Below are 27,162 nucleotides of genomic sequence, written 5' to 3' on the forward strand. Positions count from 1 at the left end.
CCAGAGCCCAAACTTTCTGCCTCTCCACAATGAATTTCTTATAATTGTGAAACCCATGTGTATCTCTTCTGTTGCTTAGTTGCTAAAATGTTTGACCAAGTGACTTCCAAGATCTGATCCAACTCTGGAGAGCCTCTCATCTGATAAGTTCAGATTAGTTAGTCTAAAACCAAAAGATAGGGCTGGAGTTGAGGCTCAGCAGTAGAGCGACCGCCTAGCAAGTGTGAGGCCCTGCCTATAAGAACCAAGATGTTCTCAGTCAAGAAAACACCCTCTGAGATGTCATTATCTGGCACCTGTGAGGAAACAAATGTGACAAGTCCAACACTTTAACAAAAAGGTTCTGGTACCTGTAACTGAATTTCTTCCTCTTCACATTCTTTCTTGTATTTCCTTGGGAGTGTCTCAACCTCTCGGATGGCATCGATTGTGACTTGCTGAGGTAGCACCTCAAACAAAGATGTTAAATACATAATTATGGATTTCTTGTCAGGAAGCTGAACAGCAACATCTAAAAGTGGAAGAAAAAAAGAACCAGCCTAAATTAGATGTCCAAAATTCGTGAGCTGCTCAATACTAGGTATAAAATAACTATCCCTAGTACCCATAAACAATACTTTATCTATAATCTTCTCAATACCATGTTTCAGTAAGTTGTGGTTTTGTTACAATACATGAGACAAAGGCAAAGAAGATTACTTATTTTTTTATTTGGTATCCCATTCCTTAAAAAATCTTCTCTACAATCTTCCTCAGAATGCACAAAGGTAACTTACTACATGTTATCACTTAAAATAATGATATAGACGTCATTCAGTCTATGAAAGTAAGTTTAAAATTCAACCCTACAACATTTATAACTAAAAATCTACTTTCATAAATTACTGAATTGCTCATTTAATTAATATATCTTTCTAAAACTTAAAATTCTCTAAAACTTAAAATCTTAGTGGATATAATAGATTAGCTATTATCCAATGAAATACTTTCTGCCTAAACAATTTCACAAATTGCTAAATACAAAAGTACTAATAATTCATCTGCAATAAGTGGCTTATAGCTATACTTCAAAAAGAAAAAGATTCTTCAATTCTCATAAATCAGCCTAAAGAGGAAAAAATATTGCTTTTCAAGCATTCAATGTTATAAAGCAAAATCAAGGTTCAAAGTAAATACTGAACAATACCTTCAGGATCTAACAGCTTTTCAATTCCCAAATAAGTCTGAGCCTTGCTGAAGGCATGTTCCAGTCTCTCAATTGGGGACATTTTGACAACTCTATCCCAGCTGAAGAGATCCGGCCTGAAATCACCATGCAAATAAAATTCAATGAAGATAAAATATTGTGGAAACAAAATAGGCATTGTTACAATCTAATTACGTTTCAGTTTTAGATTTTAGATTTTTTTAAGTTGTGAGGTTTTTTTTTAAGAATTAAATATTTTATATCCCAATGGTTTATCAAATAGAAAATATTTGAAAGTAAATTACAAATATAAAAATAACAGATAACACATTCTAAGGCTTTTGTATTAAATATGCCAGTTAAGATTTCTGGGTAAGGGCTGTGGTTATAGCTCAGTAGTAGGGCACTTGCCTAGCATGTGTGAGGCATTAGGTTTGATCCTCAGCACCACATAAAAATAAAATAAAGGTATTATGTCCATCTAAAACTAAAAAAAAATCTTTTAAAAAAAAGGTTTCTGGGGTAACCACTAAGAGATTCAATTATATAGTATTTCACAAATAGTAAAAGAAAAGAAAAAGAGTTTGGGGAAACCTATCAATATAAAAAAAAAAAGTAAACAAAAAAGAAAAGGTAAAAAAATTAAAAAGTCCAAACTGAGTGACAACAATGAACTTAAGTGTATCAGTTACCACAAAGTTAATGGACAAAAAAATTCTTCAATTAAAAGACCAAGATCAGCCAAATAGAAAATCCAGCTCTAATCAGTTCACGTGGCATTTCTAAACCATAGGCCCTGAGAGGCGTGCCCTCCAACTGTCCCCTCTAGGTTGTTAACATTTCATTGCTATTTGATTTTCCTTTAATCTCACAACTTGGACAATACTGTCACATTGACATACCCCAAAAGTGATCATTTTCTCTGTGCTCTTAAATCTTTGACCCACAGGCCTTCTGGGACTTGATCCCCTACCCTCCTCTCCCCAAGCTCCCCCCTGACTTCTTGTGCCCATTCCCACCACTCAGCCCCCGACAGACCCTACCCTCCCACAGACCAGGTGCCTCCTACCCTCTTGCTTAATGTGTTGCTCTTCAGTATGTTTAAGATTTCTAGGTACAATTTATATTCTCATTTTTAAAAGTCTGTCTCCCTTCCTCTGTTGGAAGGTCAACTCCAAGTGGACTAGGATTTTTGCCCATTTGGTTCTCTGCTTGACACCTGTGTCTGGCACACAGCAGGCACTCCTCATGTACTTGCTGAATCAATTAATAGATGAGAAAAGTCATGACTAAATGCAATACTTTTTCCTGATAAAAGCTCTAAGCCAGCAAGGATCAGAGAACAGCCTCCTTAAGCTGATACAGGAGGAGTGGCAGAATATGGAGGAGGAAGGCTTTAACTTCATTAAAAAAAAAAAAAAAAAAAAAGACAGTGTAGCAAAAAAAAGCTACAGCAGACCCCATTCGTATGGTACAACATGAAAAGCAATGCCTTTGTTACCAGGAACAAAACATTCTGCTCACTATCACTGAATCAATACTGCACTAAAGTACAAGGCACCAGGAGGAACAGAAAAAAAGAGAAGAAAACAATCCTAATTCAAGGACATTCTAACCACCACCACCACTAGCCTCCACCCATCCCACCCCACCCAAAACAGAAAAACAGGGGAAAAAATCTCCCACAGGCCATAGAGACAAACTTACTAAAATTCAGAAGAATTTAATAAGTTTCCAGATATAAAATGTAAAAAAGTCTATTGCATTTTTATATACCAGCCAAGAACATTGCAGAAAAATGAAACAAGAAAATGAATAATTTACAATAGCAATAAAACATAACAAATTTTGCCTTTGGCATTTAAATCCTTGATCCATGCAGAATTTATTTGGGGGTGGGGGTATGGGGAGATAAGAACCCAATGCATTTATTTACTTATGGATTACCAACTGTCCCATACCATCTATTAATGTGCAATATCAGTTCAAATTTTTATCAGTTTTTCCTAAGTAATGGAGCAATTTCTGAGCTCTTTATTTGGTTAGGATGAATCATATGGCCACCATTTTTTATACATCAAAAACAGTCAAGTATTGGCAATTTCATATGGTTCTATCTATTATGTTACTTTATTTACTTATAGCACTGCATAATCTTAAATAATACAGCTTCATAGTTTTGATTTCTTTGGGGAAATATTGCAGCCTGGTTCTTCTCCAGTGTACTCCGGATTACTCTGGAACCTTTGTACTTTTGTAGACAAATTAGAATCTTTTTACAAGTTTCATGAGAAAAATTATGTGGTTATTTTTAATTGGGATTACATTGAATACATAGTTTTACTTTTGCTATAATAATAGAAATGAACACAATTCTTTGTATGTATTACTGAAGGCTGAATGAGTGGGATTGAACTATGTGAATTATCTTACATTTTTTAAGTTATAAATATGTAAGAGAAATCATGAACATTGCACTGTGGCATTTGGAGATTCCATGGGTGGTCTTCTTCCATGATAGTTCTTTTCTTCATGTTCTGGCTGAGCAAGTGCAATGAAGAGAGCAGAGATTGTGGGGAAGGAGCTTTGGAGCAAGGACAAAGAAGGGCCAGAGAGGACCTGCAAGTGTGGAAAGCCCTCTTCTAAGCTGAGAGACGTCTTACTTGTGTCGGTGGAGCACAGCATTGAAAGCAAGTCCGTCAGTCCAGCTGGTGGTGAAGTTGAGGACGTTGACTTGGCTGTAGGGCCTGGTGGTCTGCCGCACCCAGCTCAGCAGGATCTTCTCACTGTTCGTCTGCTGCAGGTCTGACATGATGTCCTTCATGACATCTTTTACCTATTTAAGAGAGACCACACCTGCCTGTAACTTCACAGTCACGTCAATCAAGTCCCTGACAAAGAGTATGACTCTAAGTTACCATTATGGATCTGGTGATTAGCATTTATCTTATTTCAAATTTTTTCCTTCAAACAATGGAAAAAGAACTACAACTGGGATTATTTGTGGGTACTAGGATTTGCAAATGCTACTTACCTTAATTTTATACATTACTGTACTTTCTACATCTAAAACCCTACTTGTACTGTTTGGTTACAATGTGCATTATTGTCATAGCAACATAAAAGTCACATTTTACACTCTTCACTTGCAAAGGTCTTTTCGAACGAAGAAAACCCAATATTTATTTTCTATTAAAAAATGAGAAAAGAACTTTTTTTTAAAGGAAGAACTTTTGACTGACTACAAAATCAAAGAATGATAACAGTGACAGTTTTATTCCAGAGTGAACATTTTATACTATTATCCTAAAGTAGTATATGTGCTTTAAGAAATGTTGTGGAAACACCAAAAGGACCCAAGAGCAAACTTAAGGGGCTCACACTAGCCATATGTAGGACAACTTAAGCATCAAAATGATTAATAGTAGTAAAAGATTATAAATCTATGTAAATTCCATGATATATCTGCTGATACACAAAATAATACATGGAGAGAAGGGAAGATGGATGTGGATGGATAAATTACTGTATTATAATGTAATAATTATGAATATTGATACTATAAATTTTTGATATTATACATTTTTATATTGCTATATTAATATTATATTATGGCTATGTAAAAGAGTTCCTGGGTTTTAGAAGGATGCCACATTTTTAGAAATACACACAGAAGCATTTAGACAGAGAGAGAGAAAGAGCAAAAGAAATAAGGGAAACTGTTGTCATTTGGGGAATGTGAATGAGGATATTTGCAAATATCTTAAATTCTTGCAACTCTTCTGTAAGCTTTGTTAATTTGTTTCATTCAATATAAGAAAAATAGATACTCCCTTTTCTTATTCCAGAAAAACAGAGCAGCTTGTCAGCCTCTTCCATTCCAAACTGCTATATGAGTCCAACTGTGTCTTCTCAAATTCCCCATGTTGAAGTCCTAAGCCCCAGTAGCTCAGAACGGGGCCTTACTTGAAAATAAGGTCATTGGATATGTGACCAGTTAAGGTAGGGTGGTCGTTCTGGGGCAGGGTGGGCCTTAAATACAATATGGCTGTGTCCTTAACTAAATCAGGAAACATGAACACAGACACACAGGGAAGATGTCCTGTGAAGACTGGAGCTATGTTGCCACAAGCCAACAAAGACCAAAGATCACCAACTGCCACCAGAAGTTGGGGGACAAGCAAGAAGCAGAGTCTCCCTCAACACCCTCAGAAGGACTCAACCCTACAGAGACCTTGAACTTATATTCCCAGACTGCAGAATTGCAAGACAGTGAATTTCTGTTGCTCCAACCCAGCAGATTAGTACTTTGTCATGGCACCCCTAGGAAACAAATACACAAAAACACATTTTCAAAATTTTCTATTCAAAAGTGATTGGAAATTTCTCCACCTGCCAGTGCAAAATGATGCTCCAAAGTAGTCCCAAAGTCAGTTTGTGATTTCCATCTACAATGTCAGTTCCTCCTATATTCACTAATTCCACCTGTCAAGATGAAAAAAAAAAATACCTTTTACAACAATTTCTTCATAGAAATCCAGATTTTCAATGTAATACATTTGTACAACAATATAAATGAGAGATAAAAGAAATCTCATTTTAGAGAATTTGGTAAACCTACATCTCAAAAGTATATTAATTATATGATAGATCAATAAAGCCACCAGAAAAAGCCCATGACTGTTTCTTCACTCATAGAAAAGATCCAATACTTTCAATTTTAAAAAAAAAAAAAAAAAGACATTTCTAAGAATCAGTTGACACCAATGCATAGCACAGGGAGCTGGTTTCACAATAAATAATGCAGATGGAAGAACCAAACCCTAGAAGTCACTTTACAAGCTTACATTGTTCTGATGTAAAACCTGCAGCACTCTGTTGACGTTATTTAAGGCATGTACCCTCGTGGAACCCCGTTCCTTTGGCTGGAAAGTAAAATACAAAAAGCAAGTAAGACCCAGTATCCCTCCATATGCCTGACCAACAAAGACCCAAATGTATGTGAAACAGCAGCTCAGCAAGCTGCATCCGGCATCCTTGGAGCCCCAAAGCCTGTGCCACCACCCTAGACACTGGAGTTTATGTGATGCAAATTCCCCAACTAACAATATCTTAAAATACCGATTCGCTAACTTGTCTGCACATTGGAATGTCCTGGGAAGCTTCAAAAATTACTAATGGTTGTGTCTCCCCCTCCCTCAAAGACTGTGACTTAATGGTTTCTGGAATGTGGTGTGGGTTTGGAACCTGTAAAAGATTTCCCTGGTAATTCTAACAGGCAGACACATTTGGGAACCCATGCTATAGAACAAAGCCCCCTTTATCTAAATGGATCTGGATGTATAAAGATACAGGAGAAGAGGGTCCCCTCTGTTCTGCACAGGTGTGAACCACAAAGCAAACGGGATTCCAAGCACTAGCCCGTGTTTCCTGGCACTAGTTCGAGGTCCACCTGGAAGGCATCACTTGCCCACCTGGGGTCAGGTAACCTGAGCAGCTTCCTTCCACCTCAATGGCCAGGGAATCTTATCCGGGAGAAGGATCTGCCTCTCCACCAGGTGCCTAGCTACCACCTGGAGGGACTGAGAGTGTCACATCCATGCTTTGGCAAGAAAAGAATTCATCTTTGCAGGAGCACATCCCTTTATACCTTTACAGTAATTCTGCCTCTGGTGTAAAAATTTATAACAACAACAACAAAAAAAAAGGTTTATACCCACAAAATACATCCTCTTCAAGAGTGTTATCTCCATGAGAAAACACAGAACCTTACACATAAAGTAATAGAGTTGGATTTGATAAAGAAGCAAACACAAAGTTGATACTGAAATCCTGGAGAGAAATAGATGCCACAGTGTTTAGCAACAATTTCTTTAAATATATGGGGTTTTTTTAATTTAATGTGGTTGTCTCTAACATTCAAAATATTATGTCCTCTTGTCAAATCCATTATTTTTTTGTAACTGCCAACCTGAGCAGATTTAAACATTTAAGGTAATTTTATCTTTGATGGAAATGGAGCCCCAACAACGCCTAAATGCTGCTCTACCAAAGCAAAGCTTTTTAAAATGTTCTTCTGCAGCCTTTACATTTTAAATGCCCACAATAGGCCTCCAAGAGTCAGTAATGACCAGAGACAGTCTGTTGTCTCGTTCTCAGAGATGGGTCCTCTCACCAGTGATGTTCCTGTGAGTCCTTCTAGAAGATCCAATAACTTCCTTCCATCTTTGAGGTCAGTGAACATATCATTGATGGGTGGTTTTCCACTCTGTAATAAAGAAAAGATAAAATATGAGTCATTTCCACAAGAAATGGCTCATACAGGGCTTACACACAAATGAGTGGTTTCATTTTTTTCCCCCAATAAAAAGTTTGGGATACTCTGCAGACTATTCAAGTTTGACTTGTATAGAAAAAAAACATGTATAAAAACAGAATTTTAAAATTCCATAATGAACCTTTTAAGCTGAAAGATACAAATTGCATCATTTCTTAGAACAGGATCAAATAAAGCTGTGATTAGGCTGTTACTATGGTCCATGCTCCTGAAAAAAGAATGATAATAGGCAGCATTAAATATGTCAGCAAGTAACTGAATAGACACTTCACAGAAGAAGAAATACAATCAATCAATAAATATATGAAAAAATGTTCAATATTTTTATCAATTAGAGAAATGCAAATCAATGCTACTCTAAGATTTCATCTCACCCCAGTCAGAATGGCAATTATCAAGAATACAAACAACAATAAATGTTGGAGAGGACGTAGGGGAAAAGGTACACTCATACATTGTTGGTGGGAATGAGAATTTGTGCAACCATTATGGAAAGTCCTCAGAAAACTTGGAATGGAACCACCATTTGACCCAGCTATCCCACTCCTTGGTCTATACCCAAAGGACTTAAAAACAGCATACTACAGGGACACAGCCACATCAATGTTTATAACAGCTCAATTCTTAATAGCTAAACTATGGAACCAACCTAGGTGCCCTTCAACAGATGAATGGATAAAAAGAATGTAATATCACACACACACACACACACACACACACACATATGTGAATTACTCAACCTTAAAGAAGAATGAAATTTTGACATTTGCTGGTAACAAATGGAGCTGAAGAATATCATGCTAAGTGAAATTAGCCAATCCCAAAAACCAAAGGTCAAATGTTTTCTCTGATATGTGGATGCTAATTTACCATGGGGAAGGGGCTAGGGAAGAACAAAGTTACTTTAGATAAGAGAGTAGTGAAGGGAAGGGAGAGGGTATGGAGGTAGGAAGGACAGTAGAATGAATCAGAAATTATTACCCTATGTATGTAAATAACTATATGACCAGTGGGATTCTACATAATGCGTTAACGAGAAGAATGAGAAATTACACTCCAATATATACAATGGATCAAAGTGCATTCTACTGTCATGTATAACTAATTAAAACAAATTTTTAAAAAATTTTTAAAATGTCAGCAAGCACCCAGCATGTGGTAGAGAGCCACCTAGAACTTGGGCATCCTGACTCTGTCATTGCTCTTCACATTCATCAGGGGACATCTTTCCATCTTCATTATGGAAACAGGTCTTTTGTCATCAATTTCAGCTCTTAGGTGCCAAGTCTGTATTTTTGGTCATTAATTTTTTACTGATAAAGGCACTTTGGGGTCTGTGTCTAAGTCTCAGTATTGGGGCTGAGAAAGTTTATAGAATCCCTGAACTCTTGTCCCTGGCTGATAAGTAACATAAACTCCCACATGCTCCAGTATCTGAAGCCAGAAAATCCCACTCCAGTCACTATAGCTTGGCAGACATATGCCTTCCTGTATCAGAACAAGTTGTTCACAACTGGGTCGTGGCCACGCAGAAAGTCAGGAAGCCTCAACGTGAGGAGCAGTTCCTTACCTACCTGGTGCCCTTGGCTCAGCTACTCAACCTCCTTTAAACCACAAGTTACTATAGAGATCAAATAATATAATACCATGTGAAAATGTCCTGAAAACTATAAAGTGTGGTGGAATGAAGGCGGTATTATTATCTCACAGCAAATAATTCTCTTCATATATGAAATCACCACAGAAATTAATAATCCTACTTCCTGCCAGTAATCAAGATATTTCACAACCAATAATCATATCTTCTTCATTTCTCACTTTTATATATATATCAGTTCTATGAGCTTGAGATGCAAGAGTGGAGCATTCTAAAATTTCCTAAAACTTTGAATGACCCCTTTCTGCTCCCCTTTCAATTCCTTACTTATTTGTATTTAATTAGTAGCAGTAGTAGTAGTAGTAGTAGTAGTAGTAATAGCTGTAGTACTGGGGATTGAACCCAGGGGAGTTTTAACACTGAGCTACATCCCCAGCTTTTCTTTTTCATTTTTTTTATTTTGAGATAGTGTCTTGCTAAGTTTCTGAGGCTGGACATGAACTCATGATCCTCCTGCCTTAGCTTTCTGAGTACCTAGGATTACTGGCTCCACACCTGGCTCCTTACCTATTTTTAGATAATAATAATATTTGGTCAACTAATGATTTTCAACATGTGCCTTTCCCCGAGCTCCTATACTTTACAAGAGGGAAAGTATGGCTACATTTTTACCACAGAATCTGTAAAGAATAAACTGTCACTCGGGTGTATCTAAAACAAAGCTGATTTTCTACTCTAAGCTGCCACTGTGGTGGGCAGTGATGGTGTCTGCACACACAGGATGTCACATTCCAGAGGCGGTGCTTCAGAAAGCAAAGCACAGGGAAATTTTTGAAACAAAGAAGCCTTTCTACCTGCTCTCAGTAAAATCAAAGGGCAGGCGTGGACCTCATCTTCCACCTGTCCATGGCACAATTCAGCAAGTTAGCCGTCAAAGAGCTAAGTTTCCTTTCAAGTCTTAGACACAACAGAGAGATAAGAATACAGGTAAAGTGCACAGGAGAGAAGAATGTGGTTATCTGGTCTTAGGACCTTAGGAAATACTATGGCCAGGGTAGGTAAGGAATACCCAGGCAGCAATTAACCCTCTCCAATCCACACCCCATTTAAAAAAAAAATAAACAAAATAATATAAAACAGCATAGTACAAAAAAAGTAAATGCAAATATTTATCCATATTATAACTAATTATGGATGTACATCAATGAACATATCTGTACACAAGAAGCCTTTGACTCATTGTGGAACTTTAAGCAAGTTACGTGGCCCTTCTGCATCTATTCGTTTATCTGTTAAAAACTAGGATAACAGTTGTCTAATCAATGGTCAATATTATCATTTATACCACAAGTATAACTTAAGCAATTTTTACTATTATGAAGGGCCATAAAACTTCAATAAGTACTGAAAGGACTTTAAAAAAAATAAGCATTTCTTCATCCTAGGTACAAATATAAAACCAGGCACTGAACATGGGAACATGTTACTATCAATTCATAGACAAAGATCTTCCAACCCCTGAATTCATGAATATGATGGTCTGCAGGCACATATCCTTTTCAAAACCAATTCACATTGCCACACACAGCATACCTGTGCTCTAGGCACTAACCATGGGCCAGGTGTAAAACAGCTGCAAACCAACATGGTTCTTCTAAAAGATCCACAGGTATAACAGAGTAGGACTTCTAAGAGGTGGCATTAATTTTTCTAAATGGGACGCTTTTTTTGGTCCAGTTCATTGATTTTCTTACTGAGAAATAAGTTTAAGAAAGGCTACTTGAGGAACAATCTGTTGAAACAAAGATTAGGAAGACACAATCCAGGTAGAAGTGAATCATTCATACAAGGGCAACCAAAGCCCTTTCTTCTTTAAACACACACATACATGCACACCCATACAGTGAATAACAAGAGCTCCATTTCCTCTGTTTCTAAATTTCAAATAAACATTTGATGGTAATTCATAAGAAATGTCTTGTGCAAGTGTCCCCTTCTCCCTGCACTCCCCAAACAAAAGCGAGGATGTTATTGCTATACACTGCTACCCAGTTCCCAAAGAATGACACCCGCAGGATGGTAGATGAGGGGAGACTGAATGTGCTGAGAGCCACAGCGGCTCGGTTATTCGTGCCCAGCCAGACTGCAGCAGAATGTGTGAACCTCCCCACTGAATAGGGTGCAGGAAGGTGCCTGGGCTCATTCAGGGATCACATTGGAAACTGTGGTCCAGAACTTAGACTTAGGGCTGGGGATATAGCTCAGTTGGTAGAGTGCTTGCCTCACATGCACAAGGCCCTGGGTTCAATCCCCAGCACCCCCCCCACACACACACACACACACAAATTCACTCAAAACATACAGTCACACTTACCATGCACAAATACAAATACCACAGAATACTACATATTCCTGACAAATACAACTTAGGAGTGGGCATGGAAGAATGGAAAAGACCAGCCTATGACAAAGGTCAAGTGCCATCAACAGCCCTGAGACTGACACCTGAATAAGCATGATAATTCAGTGTCTGTGCTCTACACAGGGATCAAAAATTCTCCTTCATACAGCACAAGAGAGCACATAATTCAGGCTCAGCTGGTCAGGTGGCCCCTGTCAAACTGCTTGGCCCTGTGGTGGCGATGTGAAAGCTGCTGCAGGCAGTATAACAACAAATGAACCAAAGGGAATAACTACTATGTTTCACAAACACTAAAATTTGAACTTCATATAAATTCCATATGTCTTTGCAATGACCTAAAAATGTAAAGACTGCTCTTAACTGATGGGCCATACAATAGAAGAGTGAAATGCTCACAGACAATAGCAGCAAGTACTCTCTGTATATCAGATCTGTTCTAAAAGATTTACAGAGATAAAGATATATGTTACATGTATTATTTCTTTATAGTAGTACTTGAAGGTAAATACCATCAGTATCCCCAACTCATGGGTGAGGAAAAATGAGACATAAAAGGACATAAAAAGTGAGGCAGGCATGGTGGCGCACGCCTGTAATCCCAAGAGATCAGGAAGCTGAGGCAGGAGGATGGCAAGTTCACAGCCAGACTCAGCAACTTAGGCCCTAAGCAACTTAGTGAGGCCTTGTCTCTAAATAAAAATTTTAAAAGGGCCAGGGAGGTGGCTCAGTGGTTAAGCACCCCCAGGTTCAATCCCCAGTCCCACCCACCCCCCAAAAAAAGACATAGCAGGTGAGAAACAGAACCAGAAGTGAGAGGCAGAACCAGGATCTGATACCATAAAGTCTGGTTCCAAATCTACATTCTCAACATCCATGCTATATTCCCACTGAAATAATCAGGGCATACAACTGTGACATACAGAGGAGGAAATATTTAATCACTGGGGTTGGGGTGGATATATTTGACAACTTCTCAAAGAGGGCAACAAGACAAATATTGCATGACATGAATCCAAAGAAAGTTGTTTTGCTTTTTGTTTTGTTCTCAATACACCACTTTAAAGCATGTTTGGTGCTAAGGTTCTAAACATGGGATCTACTCTAGGAGAAAGTCTGGAAATGTCAGAAGTCATCTTCTAATAAAAATAAAAATGGATTCATCCTAACAGTTAACCTCTCATTAAGATTTTTTTACTCTTTGTACAGAATTATTTGCAGAGATTTCTCTGACAGAAATAATACAGTTTAATAATTCAATAGGAAAAATATTTAGTGAATGCCTCCTTTGTGTTTGGCCCTTTAGAAGTGCCAAGTTAAAGTCTCTGTCCCCACAGAGTTTCCATAGTTTTCCAATAAACACAAAGTAATATAAATGAACTTGTACCTGGAGGAAAGATAAGGTTTGGGTTGCATTTGGCTTTAAAAAAAACTTTTTTTCAAGGTTACACGATACCAGGCCAAATGACAATGGCTACCATCTTGGCGTGTCAGTCTTAGCTGCCCCCAACTCTCATCCCACTGTGCCCAGTTCTTTGCACTCCCCTAACAGAAGTTCTAACATCAATTTGACAAGAAAGGTCCAGATTAATACTGTTGGAGTGTCAGAGCAAAGAAGCAAACTGTCATTGCAATGTAAAGGGAGAAGGGAGGGATCTGTCACCCACTGAGTGACAGGAATCCAATGCTCCCCAATCACACCTGGAGAATCAGCAGCCCTGAAGGCTGATGGTGGCAGCCAGTGCCCAGTTCCAACCATGTGTGCTCCCGTGGGAACCCAGGTTCACTGTTGGCAGAACTTCCAGTTTTTTCAAAAGAAGTTTATATGTCAACTCTCCTGGTACTATATTTGTACTTTCCTAGAACATCACACCAGACAAATGAATCTTGTCTCCAGGCACACCAGGTCACAGGGCAACTGAGAAGCAATCATTGCATAAGGGCAGAACCACACATATAGGAAAGATAGCAGGAGTCAACAGTGGGAACTGGTGGACTCTGTGGATGGGAGACACACACACACACACACACACACACACACACACACACATACACATACCAGACAACAAGATCAATCACAGGCCCCTTCCCACTACCACAGCACAGTCTTCATATTTGCTCAGATCAACATCAACAGCATCATTCCGAGCTCCTTCCCTTGCACTCAGTTCCCCTCTAACCCATCCCCACCCCTGTCCTCCTACCTCCAAAAATACATATAAGCATGGCCCTTCCCATCATCATACTGCTTCAACTTCACTCCAAACCACCATTCTCTCCTGCCTGAACTCCAGCACAGCCTAAGTGATCTCTTTGTTTTCATTTAAGAGCTGGAGTGATTCTACTTTCAAGGTGCAGAACACATCATATCATCTCTGTACTTTAACCTAATGGAGTCCTGTTATGGGAAAATACTACCAAACTTGCAAATAAAAGATCCTGTGAGATCTGGGCCACACCCTGTCTCTGATCTGACACTGTATTATTCTTCCCCTTCTCCAATGCTACTCCCAATCACAATTATTTTCATGGTAGGTCAAGTTTGTCAGCCCCAATAGTTGTAGCAATAGGAAAAAAAATCTGTAAAATATTGAATAAGAAAGTAATATTTAGTAAGTACAATTTGGATGAGATGCAAATTGTTTGTACCAACAATAAACAAACCGAGATGAAAATGGGACTTGGTTTTCCATTTGGAAGGTCCATCAGCGTGTGCTCTGCCGAGCACTGTGCTGAGGCGGAGGAGCCAGACTGACAGATGCAGACCTCGCCTTCAAGGCCCTTGGAGTCTGAACAGATGTAAACACAAACAGCACCAAGGCAACAGGGTGAGCACAATGGGCAGACTAGGGAACCAGCTAGGTCCTGCCAAAATTGTGCACAGTGACAGATACAGTATCAAGACAGAATCTGTTCCAGGACATATTTAAACCTATTATGAATAATCAAGTTATAACTATTTGTGTACAATAAGAAGAAGAGTAAAGACAGGTTTTCTCAAAAGGAGATTTGAGCCAATCCATGCAATTACTAGTATTCCCACTATCCTCTGTCTATGCAAGCATATATGTATGTGGCATACATACACACGTATATTGCACACTTACACACACAAAATGTAGAGAGAATGTACAATGATATATTTGCAGTCTTTTGATCAATCCAAGAAAAATATCCCAGTATCTGATAACAAATTGAAAATTTCATAGCTTCTCTCTTTATCTCCCTCCCCGCCCCCACCTTTCTTTCTCTCATTTACTTTTTTCAAGGAATTGGTGAATTTAAAAATTCAAAAAGGAAGAATTTAAAATTTCCCAATATATTTTTTTAATTTTTTAATTGTAGATGGACACAATACCTTTGTTTATTTAGTTTTTTTTAATGTGGTGCTGAGGATTGAACCCAGTGCCTCATGCGTGCTAGGCAAGTGCTCCACCACTGAGCCACAATCCCAGCCCCTATTTCCCAATATTTTCAAACCAGAACTTATAAATTCCTAATCTCAAAACTAATACAAATAAGCGCTCTTTTTGGTTCCTGTAACTTTTCACTTTCTTAAAAATTCATAATGCTCCATCAAGTACTATGTACGGTCACCTAAATTAACCATAAGCTCGAAGGTCAGCTCACTTGGAAGTAGGGAGAGAGAAAAGAAAAGGAAGGCAGAGAAAGACAAGCAAAACAGGTGGCTCAGGCCATCACAGACCAGTGCCCGCTTAATCACCAAGAAGTGATTACAGTATCCACTGAAATCAAATGAATGTATGAAACACCTTTGAAACCAAAAAATACCTTTCAGGGAATCATAAATACAGACAAGTAATAGAAGCTTTACCTTGATTTTGAAAAGAGAACTAACTATAGGCATGATTTTAAAAAAATGAAATGATAAGGAAGCATGTGTGGGACCCAGACACCTGGAAGGTAGAGACAGGGACCACTTACCCACTCTAGGAACAAATAATGAGGTCCACAGGCAGAACAGGCCCCAACTCCATATGCATACCCTACAAGGTCCATAGTCAAACTATGTAAGGAATACAGCTCATAAAGGAGGCGCAGCTGGTCTGCCCCTTTCCTCTCCTTCAGGCATCTGTCTCCTCCAAAACATAATAGGCTCAACATTCTAGTCAGGAACTAAATTAAGCCCTTTATCTAGTTTTAAATGCAAGGTAAACACAGAAGTGGCTCAGAGGTGGACAGGAGACCATCCCTAGGAGCATCCATTCATTTGTCTCGCAAGAAAACAAGTGTTCATTGTGCTTTGTTTTACTTGACGGTGTTTTTGTGTGCAATTCTGTCTGGACTTGATTCTGCTAACTGCCTGCATATACCTATTTGATATCCATACTTAAAAATAAATTTGTGCTTTCCCTGTATCCTATATTGGTATGAAGAACTGTTGGCAGGATTTTTTTTATTTCCCCAACAGATAATAACAACAAAACTAACAATGTTGGCTTTCCCCAGATTCAACTCCCTTCAGAGTGTGGGTAACTACCTATGTATCATCAAGCCTGAGCCACAGGCTTCCTAGGCCAGGTACAGCTGAAGATGGATCCAGTCCTCTTGCTCTGTGTAACAGATGGCAAGTGCTTCCTTTCTCTCAAAGAAAGCCGCCTCATCAGCAATCTTCCCTTCCCACTGCCACTCTTGCTTAGGCCTCACTGCACCTGAACCATCAGGGTCCACCCTTAAAAGCTGTAGGTAGTGAGGTCACGTGGTGCCATTTGGCTGAACAGAAAAGCACAGGGTAGGTGTCTCTTCCCTCCCACACCCAGGTCAAGGATGAAATGTCATTTCCCCTCAGCAGATCAATTCCAACACACATGTAACTCCAGCTACTCAATATCTGAGGCAGGAGGATCACAAGTTTGAGACCAGCCTCAGCAACTGAGAAAGATCCTGATTTAAAAAAAAAAAAAAAAAAAAAAAGCCAGGTAAGGAGACTAGGGATGTACATCAGAGGAGAATGAATGCTCCTGGGTTCAATCCCCAGTACCAAAAAACAAACACACACATACAAAAAATACAAACAACAGTAAGTGTTGGCAAGGATGTGAGGAAAGGGGCACACTCTACATTGCCGGTGGAACTGCAAATTGGTGCAGCCAATCTAGAAAGCAATATGGAGATTCCTTGGAAAACTGGGAATGGAACCACCATTTGACCCAGCTATCCCACTCCTAAGTTTATACCCAAAGGATTTAAAAACAGCATAGTACAGGGACACAGCTATATCAGCATTTATAACAGCACAATTCACAATAGCTAAATTGTGGATCCAACCTAGATATCCTCAGTAGATGAATGGATAAATAAAATGTGGTATATATATACCATGGAACATTATTCAACATTAAAAGAGAATTAAGTCACGGAACTTGCAGGTAAATGGATGGAGTTGGAGAATATAATGCTAAGTGAAGCAAGCCAATCCCAAAACACCAAATGCCAAATGACTTCTCTAATATAAGGATGCTGATTCATAATAGGGATGGGTCAGGGAGCATGGGGGGAACAGACAAACTTTAGACAGGACAAAAGAGAGGGAGAGGAAGGGAGGGGGCATGGGAGTAGGAAAGATGGTGGAATGAGATGGACATCATTACCCTAAGAACACGCATGAAGACACAAATGGTGTGAATATACTTTGTGTTCAACCCGAAACATGAAAAATTATGCTCTATTTGCATAATATGAATTGAATTGCACTCTGCTGTCATATAGAATAAGTAAATAAAATTTAAAAAGTAGATTTTTTTAAATCCCAAAATTGATCATCAATTACAAAGACTGACTCAACAGATACTACCAAATTTGTTTTCACAATTACAAACACCAATAGGATCTGTCAAAATCATTTATTAAGTATTGAATATGCATAAAAATACAGCATATTAAACAATATTTAAGTTGTTTTAGTTAAACCAGATGAATTCATATTGCAAATATAATTTTGAAACAAAAATCAAATTTTAAAAGAATCAAATGAAATTAAAACAAACCCATAAAAGCTTACTTAATAATTGCTAAAATGTCTGGAAGCTTGTATTTAAGAATATAGAGTGTATTTTACTGTTTGCTTCTTAGAGGTATTAATGAATAGAGTGAATAAACATAAATTATTAAATTGGAATTTCTTTTAAGGAACCACTTGAATGGGCAGAGCTCCTGAAACAATTAGTTGAGCTGCCATGCACATATTTATAAACTAAACCAGTGACAGACCCAGTGTGAACCTGTTCATGCTCAAACACCTACAACAGATGCTACTTATCATCACACAAGGAGGCCTGCACAGTCTCCTTTGCAATGCTAAAATGAACATCTATGAGTGGAAAAAAATGTCTGGGGCTACTTTTAGTGCACACGCTCCACAAATCTCCCTCTATGACTTTTCCACTCCTGCTTTTGTGATCATCAGCTTCCAACAGGAAAAAAGTAGACAGTAATAATACTGTCCTGCCCCCTCCCCCAAAAAAATCTGAATAGCTCTTCACATTGAAATCCACAAAAAAAATGCTTCAAAGATTTCCTCAGGTTCTGTCCACGTAAATTTCAAGTTTGGGTTGTAAGGTATGAAAACTTGGCTCGTCTATGTCTTAGAAAAAGAAAAGGCAGAAATTTGCTCAAGCAAAAGTTCACGGTTTTTAAAAAAAAGTTTGTATATTCTCTCCCTAACCTTGGTTTGTTAAACCTCTTTTGAAAATCGTTTCACCAAACTGATAAAAGAGCTTCTGCAATGTGTATGTTCTCATCTCTGCCAGATGAGCAGCTCTGAAAGTCGGCCAAAGAAAATCCAGGCTCAAAGTCATAACAAATTTCCCAACTGCAAAGCAAGAGGCCCTCACTGCCTCTCTTGGGACACCAATCTGCTTATGAACCAAAGGCTGTTGAAATCAGAGGAACAAAACACTCAAGTTTTATATGCTATTCAGTGGTACCAAGTGGGCTTTATGAGCCAATTTTTTTTTCTTCATTTCTGTCTTAAAATATGTAGCACAGACCAGGATTAGCACAAGTTAGGGATCACTCATAGGATTTTTATTTAGAATTCCTAAGTAATTATAATCTCCCATATGCCTCACAGCAATGCCCAATATTTCTTGGCAATATGAGTAGGTAATTAATGACCATGTGTGTTTTATGGCTAAAAGAATAAAAATAAAGACCTGAAAAATGTGGCTAAAATTTAGCTTGAGGCCATAAATAAATGAACAGCATGTCCACGAATAAGGGTTAAATTTCCTAACTCTTTTCTTCTTTAAATAATAATTTTCTTCTGAGTTCTTCATAACTTTTCAAACTCCTCAAACCATAATTTACTCTATTCTCTACTACTTCCCAGGAAATTCAAACTCTGAAGCATCATGAGTTTGAATGCACTCCAGTGCATTGTGATATGCACTCTGCGACATATTAATGAGGATTTGCATTTCTACAGATGGGTATCCAGATACTGCTAAAAATCAAAAGATGATGTTAGACATATATTATTCAATATTCTCAAGGCCTTTTTCAAATCTTTTATCAAGGGATGAACTAATCCAGTTTTTAAGCTTTAATCCTCATTTTTTTTTTTTTTACTGTGAATTTAGTAGGTAGCGAAGAATCATGCCTAACTGAAAAAGAATGGCACATATTAAATCCAGTTACTTAACAAATTCTACCTCTTTCCAATACAACTATCCTCAGGTGGTTTTCATATATATATATATATATATATATATATATATATTACTAGACATTTTAAATGTATGTTTATGTCAATAAACATTGATTTATTAAGCTGATAAATACCCACTGGGTATTTACTAAATACCAAAAGTTATACCAGTAAACAAAACAGTCCCACTCTCTGGGGGAAGAAACCTGCAATTATTTAAATTATAACTATTAAATGCATCAAAGGATAACACTCTGAGAGTCCTGAGCATTATCTACCAGTGTGTGAGCTCAGAAAAGATATCCTTAAGGAAGTGACATTTAAGCTCAGGCAAAAAGAAGGACCAGGAGTTGGCCAGGAAAAGAGAAGTTGGAGGAAGAAGCATGCTCAAAGGCCAGGGATGGTCCTTTGGTCCTTAGGCTGCAGCACAGATCATGTGCGAACATATCATGAAGGAGCAAGAATAAAGCAAAATGAAGTCAGGTGTAGATCGGGCATGTATTTAGGGCATTAACAGCCAATGAAGATGAAGACATCACACTGTATTGTCTTAAGTATATACAAATTCAGCTTTCAAAGTTTCTTTTTAAAAGAAGAACAATGAGCAGGCAATGAAAGATCTTGCAGAAGAAAAAGAGGTGATTAGCTTTTCTCTTTGAGATCACTCCAACTACTCTGCCTAAACTAGAAAAGGAGGATGAAAAGGTAAAATATGGAAAGGAAGAACTAGTTAGCAGATGATCACAGTGTAGTCTGAGGATTTGAAGACAATTTTCCAAAAAAGGTCAAGTCATAGCTCTCCAAAAAGTGTAACATCAGCCTATGTCAAAGACATTACTTAACTCATTAATCAAGGAGGAAACCACTAAGGTGTTATCAACAGTTCAAGGACAACTCAAAGGACCACATGCACCCAGTCAAAAAAGGAAAACTGAAATAAATTTACAAAAGATGCAAAAACTGGTCTATCCAAGGGGTAATAATCATTTGCATTTCAGCCACCTTGCATTATATGGATAAGAATCTTCTGCATTCGTATCTATTTTCCACAATCTACCGAGTTGTGACATTGTTCAAAAACAATGAAAGGCAGAGATAACTCAGATGGCTCAGTCAGACAGGATAACCACTAATCATTTTTGCCCATTTTACAGTCATTCATAAATTTTTCTATTGAAGATAATAGCAACATCGAAAAGGAAGTGTCAGTAAAGATGGAGAGAGGTTCCCAGGCATGGTGGTGTGCACACCTGTAACCCCAGAGGCTCGAGAGGCAGAGGCAGGAGAATCGAGAGCTCAAAGCCAGCCTCAGCAACTTGGCAAGGCCTAAGCAACACAGTAAGACCCTGTCACAAATGGTGTCAACATACTTTATATACAACCAGAGATATGAAAAACTGTGATGTATGTATATGCGCAATAACAATTGTAATGCATTCTGCTATCATTTATTTTTTTAAATCAATAAAATAAATAATTAAGTAAGTAAATAAATAAATAAAGTCCAATCAGCAAGAGAAAAAAAAAAAGATCCTGTCTTTAAATTTTTTTTTTTTTTTTTAAGGGCTGGGGCTATGGCACAGAGGTTAAGTGTCCCTGGGTTCAACTCCCAGTACCAAAAAAAAAAAAAAAAATGCTGAAATTAACAAAATTTGGTGTTTAATTGAGATTTTGGCTGCAGAGAGGACTAGAAAGGAAATGTCTAGCCAGCCATGGTGGCACACGCCTGTGATCCCAGCATCTGGGGAAGCTAAGACAGGAGGATTGCGAGTCCGAAGCCAGCCTCAGCAAAAGCAAGGCACTAAGCAACTCAGTTGCTAAATAAAATACAAAATAGGCTAGGGATGTGGCTCAGTGGTCAAGTGCCCCTGAGTTCAATCCCAGCACCAAAAAAAAAAAAAAAAAGACAAACTTCTAAGTGACAGATAATGCCATCAGTTTCTGTTTGGATTATTACAAAATAATAGATAGATTACAAATGCACAAATTTATATTTCAAGTTCATTTAATAAACTGTTGTGGTACTACTGGATTTTGTATTACTTGGTTTTGAAGATGTCAGTGACCCATGATAAAAGTCGGCTTTCACATTCCTTACATTCTCAGAGACAACAGAGATGTCTGTTTTAAAACAAATTTCTAAATGGCAGAAGATGCCATTGATGCATGTCTGGATTTCTCAGCGCAGAGGCACATACTGCAGGGAAGGAGCAGACCCTAGGAAAAAAAAATGTAATTGGAAATCAAGCACAGCGTACCCTAGGATATCAAGAAAAAATAAATGAAACAAAATTCAGTACCCTCAACAGAATTTTTTTCTTTTGCCAGCCTCTAGATGACCTAATGATACCATGAGAAAATGCAGCCTTTCCATATCTCAGCAAGGATGAAGGCACATGGAGTCCCTGGAAACCTCCCAGCCTAGAATGTGACAGGCCCTGTCCTGTGTTCCCAGTGTGGAAGAAGGCTGAGTGGTGGATTGAAGACAGCCAGAGGGAAGGAAAAGAGGGGATGAAGTTCAGTGTTACTGTCACAAGCCCTCCATCTTGGTAGATCCAAATCCTCCTAATTTCTTAGATAAATTCCTCCCAGACTTTGCCTTCTTACTAGACATAATCTGAAGCTTTCAAGGTCATCCCACTTGATACTTTTTCTCCATATTAAACAAGGTTTCTACTCCTCTGTCAGATTCCATAGCTAGAACATTTAGTAAAAATGATACAAATTGGAAAGAATTATAACTGTCCTGGGACAAATAACTCACATGGGATTAAAGCCTCCATTTATATCACAAAATAATACACCTATATTACAAATGAACAGATTTAAACATCAAGTTCATTTAATAAACCATTGTGGTACTACAGGAGTTTGTGTTGTGTGTATCTCCAAAGGTGTCAATGGCCTAATCACAAACATTGAGAAAGTTTTTTTCCATCATTTATTCTCAATTGTCATACACATCACCTTACACACACCCTTCCATGTTTGATTGAACTGTCTGCTTTTCTTCATTCTCAAAAATAGGTACAAAAGCAATCCTACCCACATGGGCACTCAGGGGATCACTGGGGGAAATCTCTGATTCAGGCTCTCTGAATTGCTGAAACTAAGGTGCTCAAAATGTACTCTCGTGCAGATAAAAAAATTTTCAATGTTGTCAAGTTCTAAACATCCCTGTTACTTGTGTCTTTAGAATCTAAATTTTACCAAAAAAAAAAATAAAAAATATTCCTCTGCTGTGGCATAATCCCAGACATGTAATCACTGATTAGATGAGCCCCTCTGTAATTCCATTCACTATACTCTTAATTCATCCATCAAAGTCAGTTTTCACATTCCTCACATTCTCCTAGGCAAGATAAGATATCCCTCAAAAAAAAAAAAAAAAAACTTGCAAAACCTAAGAAACACACAATCAAGAAATCAGCCATAAATACTAGGATGTTGAGCAATTTTTTTAAAGAAGTGGGTCTCCCTCCATTGCCCAGGCTGGCCTCAAACTCTGGAACTACAGGAGCATACCAACACACACAGCTCAAGGGATGTGATGCAATTTTTAAACTGCTGCTACTTCAGTTACCCTTAAAATATCCTTATTTTACCTCAAAAAAACATAAAGGTTTATTTTCCTGACCTTTACAAATGTATTAAGCAGAAAATTTTGAAAAACTACTCTTAATTGAAATAGGCTTCATACAATTTAAAAGACCACTTTAGTGCTTCTCTGAGAAACCTTTATTTTTCATCTTGCTAAAACAGAGTCCTACAATGACTTAACCTGGAGACAGCCCACCTTAGACTTGGTGGACAAAATCCCAACTTCTGCAATCAATAGAGAACCACATTTGAAACAAATTTGGAAAGATCATTGCCAATTCCTCACTACTTCATTCTCTGCCCCTAAAGACAACATTAATCAAAGCCCAGATCATGTTCCAAGTAGTTAGAAATGCTGAGAAAGAACAGATCTTTGGGAGAAAAAAATGAGGAAGGATACAAGAAAAGAACCCACGGGATAGACAAACAATAATGACCAACTGGTATTTAGTATTTGTTCATTCTTGTCCATTTAGGCAGAAAACTGCCTAAATAATATAGACTGATTTTAACCAGGCAAAATAAAACCACCATATTTTTTTAGCTAAATGAACCCAAGATTTTCCCACTATTATATATCCTCTTCCTAAATGTACCCAAAATTCACAGAATTGAAAGCAGCAAACTTTCTTAGAAATCTGGAGAACACCAGGTAAAAATAAAGAGCATTTCATAAACTATTCAGAGCAGATTTCCCCTTTGAACAGACTTTAGAAGAGAATAAAGGAAGAAAAAAATGCATCTACACACTCAAGAGATTCCTGCTAGGTCACATTTCATGGGGAAAATCCACTGGACTTCCAACCGAACTCCTCCATCTGAATGAGGCGTCTGAAACACCAGAATGTTTGTGCAAGTCTCACCTTTGAAAATCGAGCATTTATCCATTTGGTAAAGGTTTTCTTCTGCACATCATTGTGTTCATCTGTGGGATAGAAAAGGAGAGAAAGTAAGTATCCGTACCTTGGTAAGTGCACTAAATGAGCTCACTGCCAGCCTGGGAAGTTTAAATGGCTCTTGAGTACAGCATGGTGAGGCACAATGCTGGACAGCTATAGAAGAATGGTTTGATTCATCACAGAGGAGCCTGCGGACGCCTCCAACAGAGGGAGGCTCACGTGAGCACCTCGCCCAAGGGACCTGGCTGTGTCCCCCAAGCCCAAGTGTACTGTCACCAGCTATTAAATTCACGTTTGTGTGATAAAATCAAGACCTTGCTTCCTGCTACACAATACTTTAGGTTGCATCTTAAGCAAAATTTCAAGCATGATTAAAATGTTTGCATGTTCAATACACAAATCAAAATTATCAAATAAAAACTAAAGACCTCAAAGACTTCTCCTTTTTCATACAGGCTCTACACCCTATAGGGGGAAAAAAAGGAGAACAGTTTATAGTTAATTCTGTAACATATTTTCCTCTAGAAGACCGACATAAGCTTATAAGGATTTTGATGTACGCAAACATTTTGCAAGTAGACAAATCAGAGAAGTTTAAAAAATATATAGCAACTTTGGTTTTGATTACAAATTCTCGTTCCAAGTCCCAACAAAATAAAATTGACTGTATAAAGCTAAAGAACCCTAAAAATGTACACAGATTAAATTAAATACCAGGAAGTCACATGGCATAACAAAAAGAGCAAAGGACTTCAGGACCATACTGGCTACATGCCAGTCCACCTGTCTTGTGACTTGTTAGTCATCCTAACATCTCATGGTTCTCATCTGTAAAATGAGGATGAACACTACCCAGCTTGTCCCAGTACTGTGAAGATTTGCAAAGATAAGGCAAGCCATTTGACAAGCGCTGGTGTTGAGCTCACTGCTGTTGTAATTATTGTAGGATAACTGTAAATAAGAAAGGTAAACAAATGTCCATGTACCCTTGTGTTTGCTCCCAATTATACCTTCTTCAACTATTCTCCAAAGTTCAACTAAAACCAGCAAGAGAGTCATTGCTGGCTTCAAGCTACAAAGTTGCAAGTTAATAATCTGGTTCTGGAAGTTGTCTGAGGACTCCCGGGAACACTGAGAAGGCCCTGGGTGCCTCTGGGTCCATGTACTGCCCGTTCCACTCCCTCGGCATGAGAACAAAATAACAACAGAAAAGGCCCTTGTGCTCTGCCCTCTGTGCCTCCATTCCAAAGGGGCTGCCTTTTACCTGGAACTAGAACCCTCTCACCAACCCACGTGGGATCATTAGACTTCACCTAGGACTTCACCAAAAGTGCTGTGGTTGGCATGTTGAAAGTCCCCCAGAGGTCCCTGTGTCAAAGCCTTCGTTGGTGCTACTGGGAGGTGCTGGAACTTTTAGGAGGTGAGACTTTGTAGGAGGTACTGAGGTCTTGAGGTGGGCCCTTGAAGGGGATTGTGGGATTCTCCCCACACTCCCTCCTCTTCCTCTCTTGGCTTCCTGGCCATGAGTGGGCAGTTTTTGCTGCCACATACTCCCTATTATTGCCGCGTAGCACTGATAACAGAGGCCCAGAGCCATGGGTCCACTCAGTCATGGAGTGGAACCTTCAAAACTGCAAGCCAAAATAAACTGTTCCCCTTATAAGTTCAATACCTCAGGGATTTCATTATAGTGACGGACAGCTAACACATCCAGTTTGTGATAACTCTGATCTGGACTCCCTTCTGCAAGGAGAGTTTGTAATTAAAAGGTCATTCCTGGAATAGACAGAGCAGCAACACCAGAAAAGAGTGCCCTTTTATAGATCCATAAAGGTAATCGGAGACGGACCACGGGACACAAAGAAAGCAACTAGTACAAAAAACGAGACTGCTCTCTAAGAAACTTCTTGATGTCAATGGTGCGGAGAGGGTGACCTTCTTGCTGAAAGGACAATGAAGACAGCATTAGCCCCATCTCAGCCTTTACACCTTATCTGATCAATGCCACACATAAGCCATTTATTAACCCAGAGGCCTTGTTGACACACTCTGAATGTCCCAGCCTTTGCCTTCATACCCAACAGGGACAAAGCTGAGATCACATCAGTGGACAAGGTGACTACTGCACATCACCCTGTAGAGGGCACTATGCTGGCCTCACTGAAAGGAATTTAATTTTAAATATCTCTCTATTCAGATCCTTGGAAAATCTAATTATTTGTCCCACCATCTTCAAACAGTCTTATTTTTGTAAATTTTGCCATATCCATTATATTTAATCCTATGAATAAAAAAGTCTTAAATATTAAAATCAATTTCATAACATTCATACATATATTTAAGAACTGTCAACCATAAAATGAGAAATGATTCTAAAAAGGAAATATTACAGCATTTTATTTTCTTAATCTCTTTTTAGAGCATTTGACTTTCTAATTTCAAAAACATCAAAGTATACAATACTATGTAGGTTTCATCCACAGAGTAGACAAAGAAATGAATACCTATCATCTTATCAAAGGATAAATAAGATCTTTCCATTTAACCAAAAAAAATGTACAATGAAATCATATTTAAAAACAGATTCCCCCAAAAAGAGATCTTTATAAGAAGTTAATAAGATAATGTTCCTAAAATACTCTGAAATCAGAGACAAATCAACATCTAAAGATTAATCAATAGCTGATATGAAATGTAGTATTTGCCCGTCAAAGGTGAATGTTTTGAAAATTTATAAACACTCTATATATTCCTTTTCCCAATACAGCTAAAGAGAAAAATAAAAGTTCACATTTCAATAACCCTGCATTTGTATCCCCCCTCCCCCAACAAACACATACACTTCCCTACCTCCTATTATCTAAGGACAGGGAATCAATCAAAGAACAAGAATTAGCCTGTGGGTTTTCAATTTTAAGAGTAAAAACGAGCTGGACATGGAGGCGCAGGCCTGTAATCTCAGCATCTTGGGAGGTTGAGGCAGGAGGATCATGGGTTCAAAGCCAGCCTCAGCAACTTAGCAAGACTCTGAGCAACTCATCAAGACTCTGTCTCTAAATAAAATATGAAAAAGGGATGGGGATATAGCTCAGAGATAAAGCACGCCTGGGTTCCATCCCTGGTGTGGGGAAAAAAAAAAAAGAGTAAAGTTGTAACAAATCTGGAACAAGCATAAAATGCCCCGCCCTCCTCGCCCACACACACACCACAACAATTAAAGTAAGCAGCCTTGACCCAGGCCTATCAGACTAGCAAACTGGTAGTAAACAACCAAACTCTGTCATGCTATCCTGAGCAATCCTTTGGCCTTCCTAGAAATTTAAACAGAACTTCAAAACTTCTCTAGCTACTGTGCCTCTCATTATTAAGCCAATTAGTGGTTTTAATTTCTCCAAAATACAAATGTGTAAGCACCCAGCACAACCTCTACATGTAATTAGATTATTTAGATATGT

General features: G+C 38.3%; 1 protein-coding gene and 1 non-coding gene across 6 annotated transcripts in view; one reads left to right on the plus strand and one right to left on the minus strand.

Annotated features, from left to right (window-relative positions):
• Positions 1 to 27,162, minus strand: part of Utrn (utrophin) — a 508,059-nt gene that overhangs the window by 377,947 nt on the left and 102,950 nt on the right. For all 5 annotated transcript variants that reach the window (XM_076858171.2, XM_076858170.2, XM_076858169.2 and 2 more), the window contains 7 exons: positions 23,672 to 23,733; positions 7,362 to 7,454; positions 6,034 to 6,111; positions 5,579 to 5,671; positions 3,850 to 4,022; positions 1,187 to 1,302; positions 351 to 511 (listed from right to left, as the gene is read on the minus strand). In XM_076858171.2, the coding sequence (XP_076714286.2) occupies positions 351 to 511; positions 1,187 to 1,302; positions 3,850 to 4,022; positions 5,579 to 5,671; positions 6,034 to 6,111; positions 7,362 to 7,454; positions 23,672 to 23,733 (776 nt within the window). The remainder of the gene's footprint in view (positions 1 to 350; positions 512 to 1,186; positions 1,303 to 3,849; positions 4,023 to 5,578; positions 5,672 to 6,033; positions 6,112 to 7,361; positions 7,455 to 23,671; positions 23,734 to 27,162) is intronic.
• Trnav-cac (transfer RNA valine (anticodon CAC)) lies at positions 11,371 to 11,443 on the plus strand. The gene has a single exon. It is a non-coding gene; the product is annotated as a tRNA-Val (tRNA).

Source organism: Callospermophilus lateralis, chromosome 6, assembly GCF_048772815.1.
Source record: "Callospermophilus lateralis isolate mCalLat2 chromosome 6, mCalLat2.hap1, whole genome shotgun sequence".
In the NCBI taxonomy this organism is placed as follows: Eukaryota; Metazoa; Chordata; class Mammalia; order Rodentia; family Sciuridae; genus Callospermophilus; species Callospermophilus lateralis.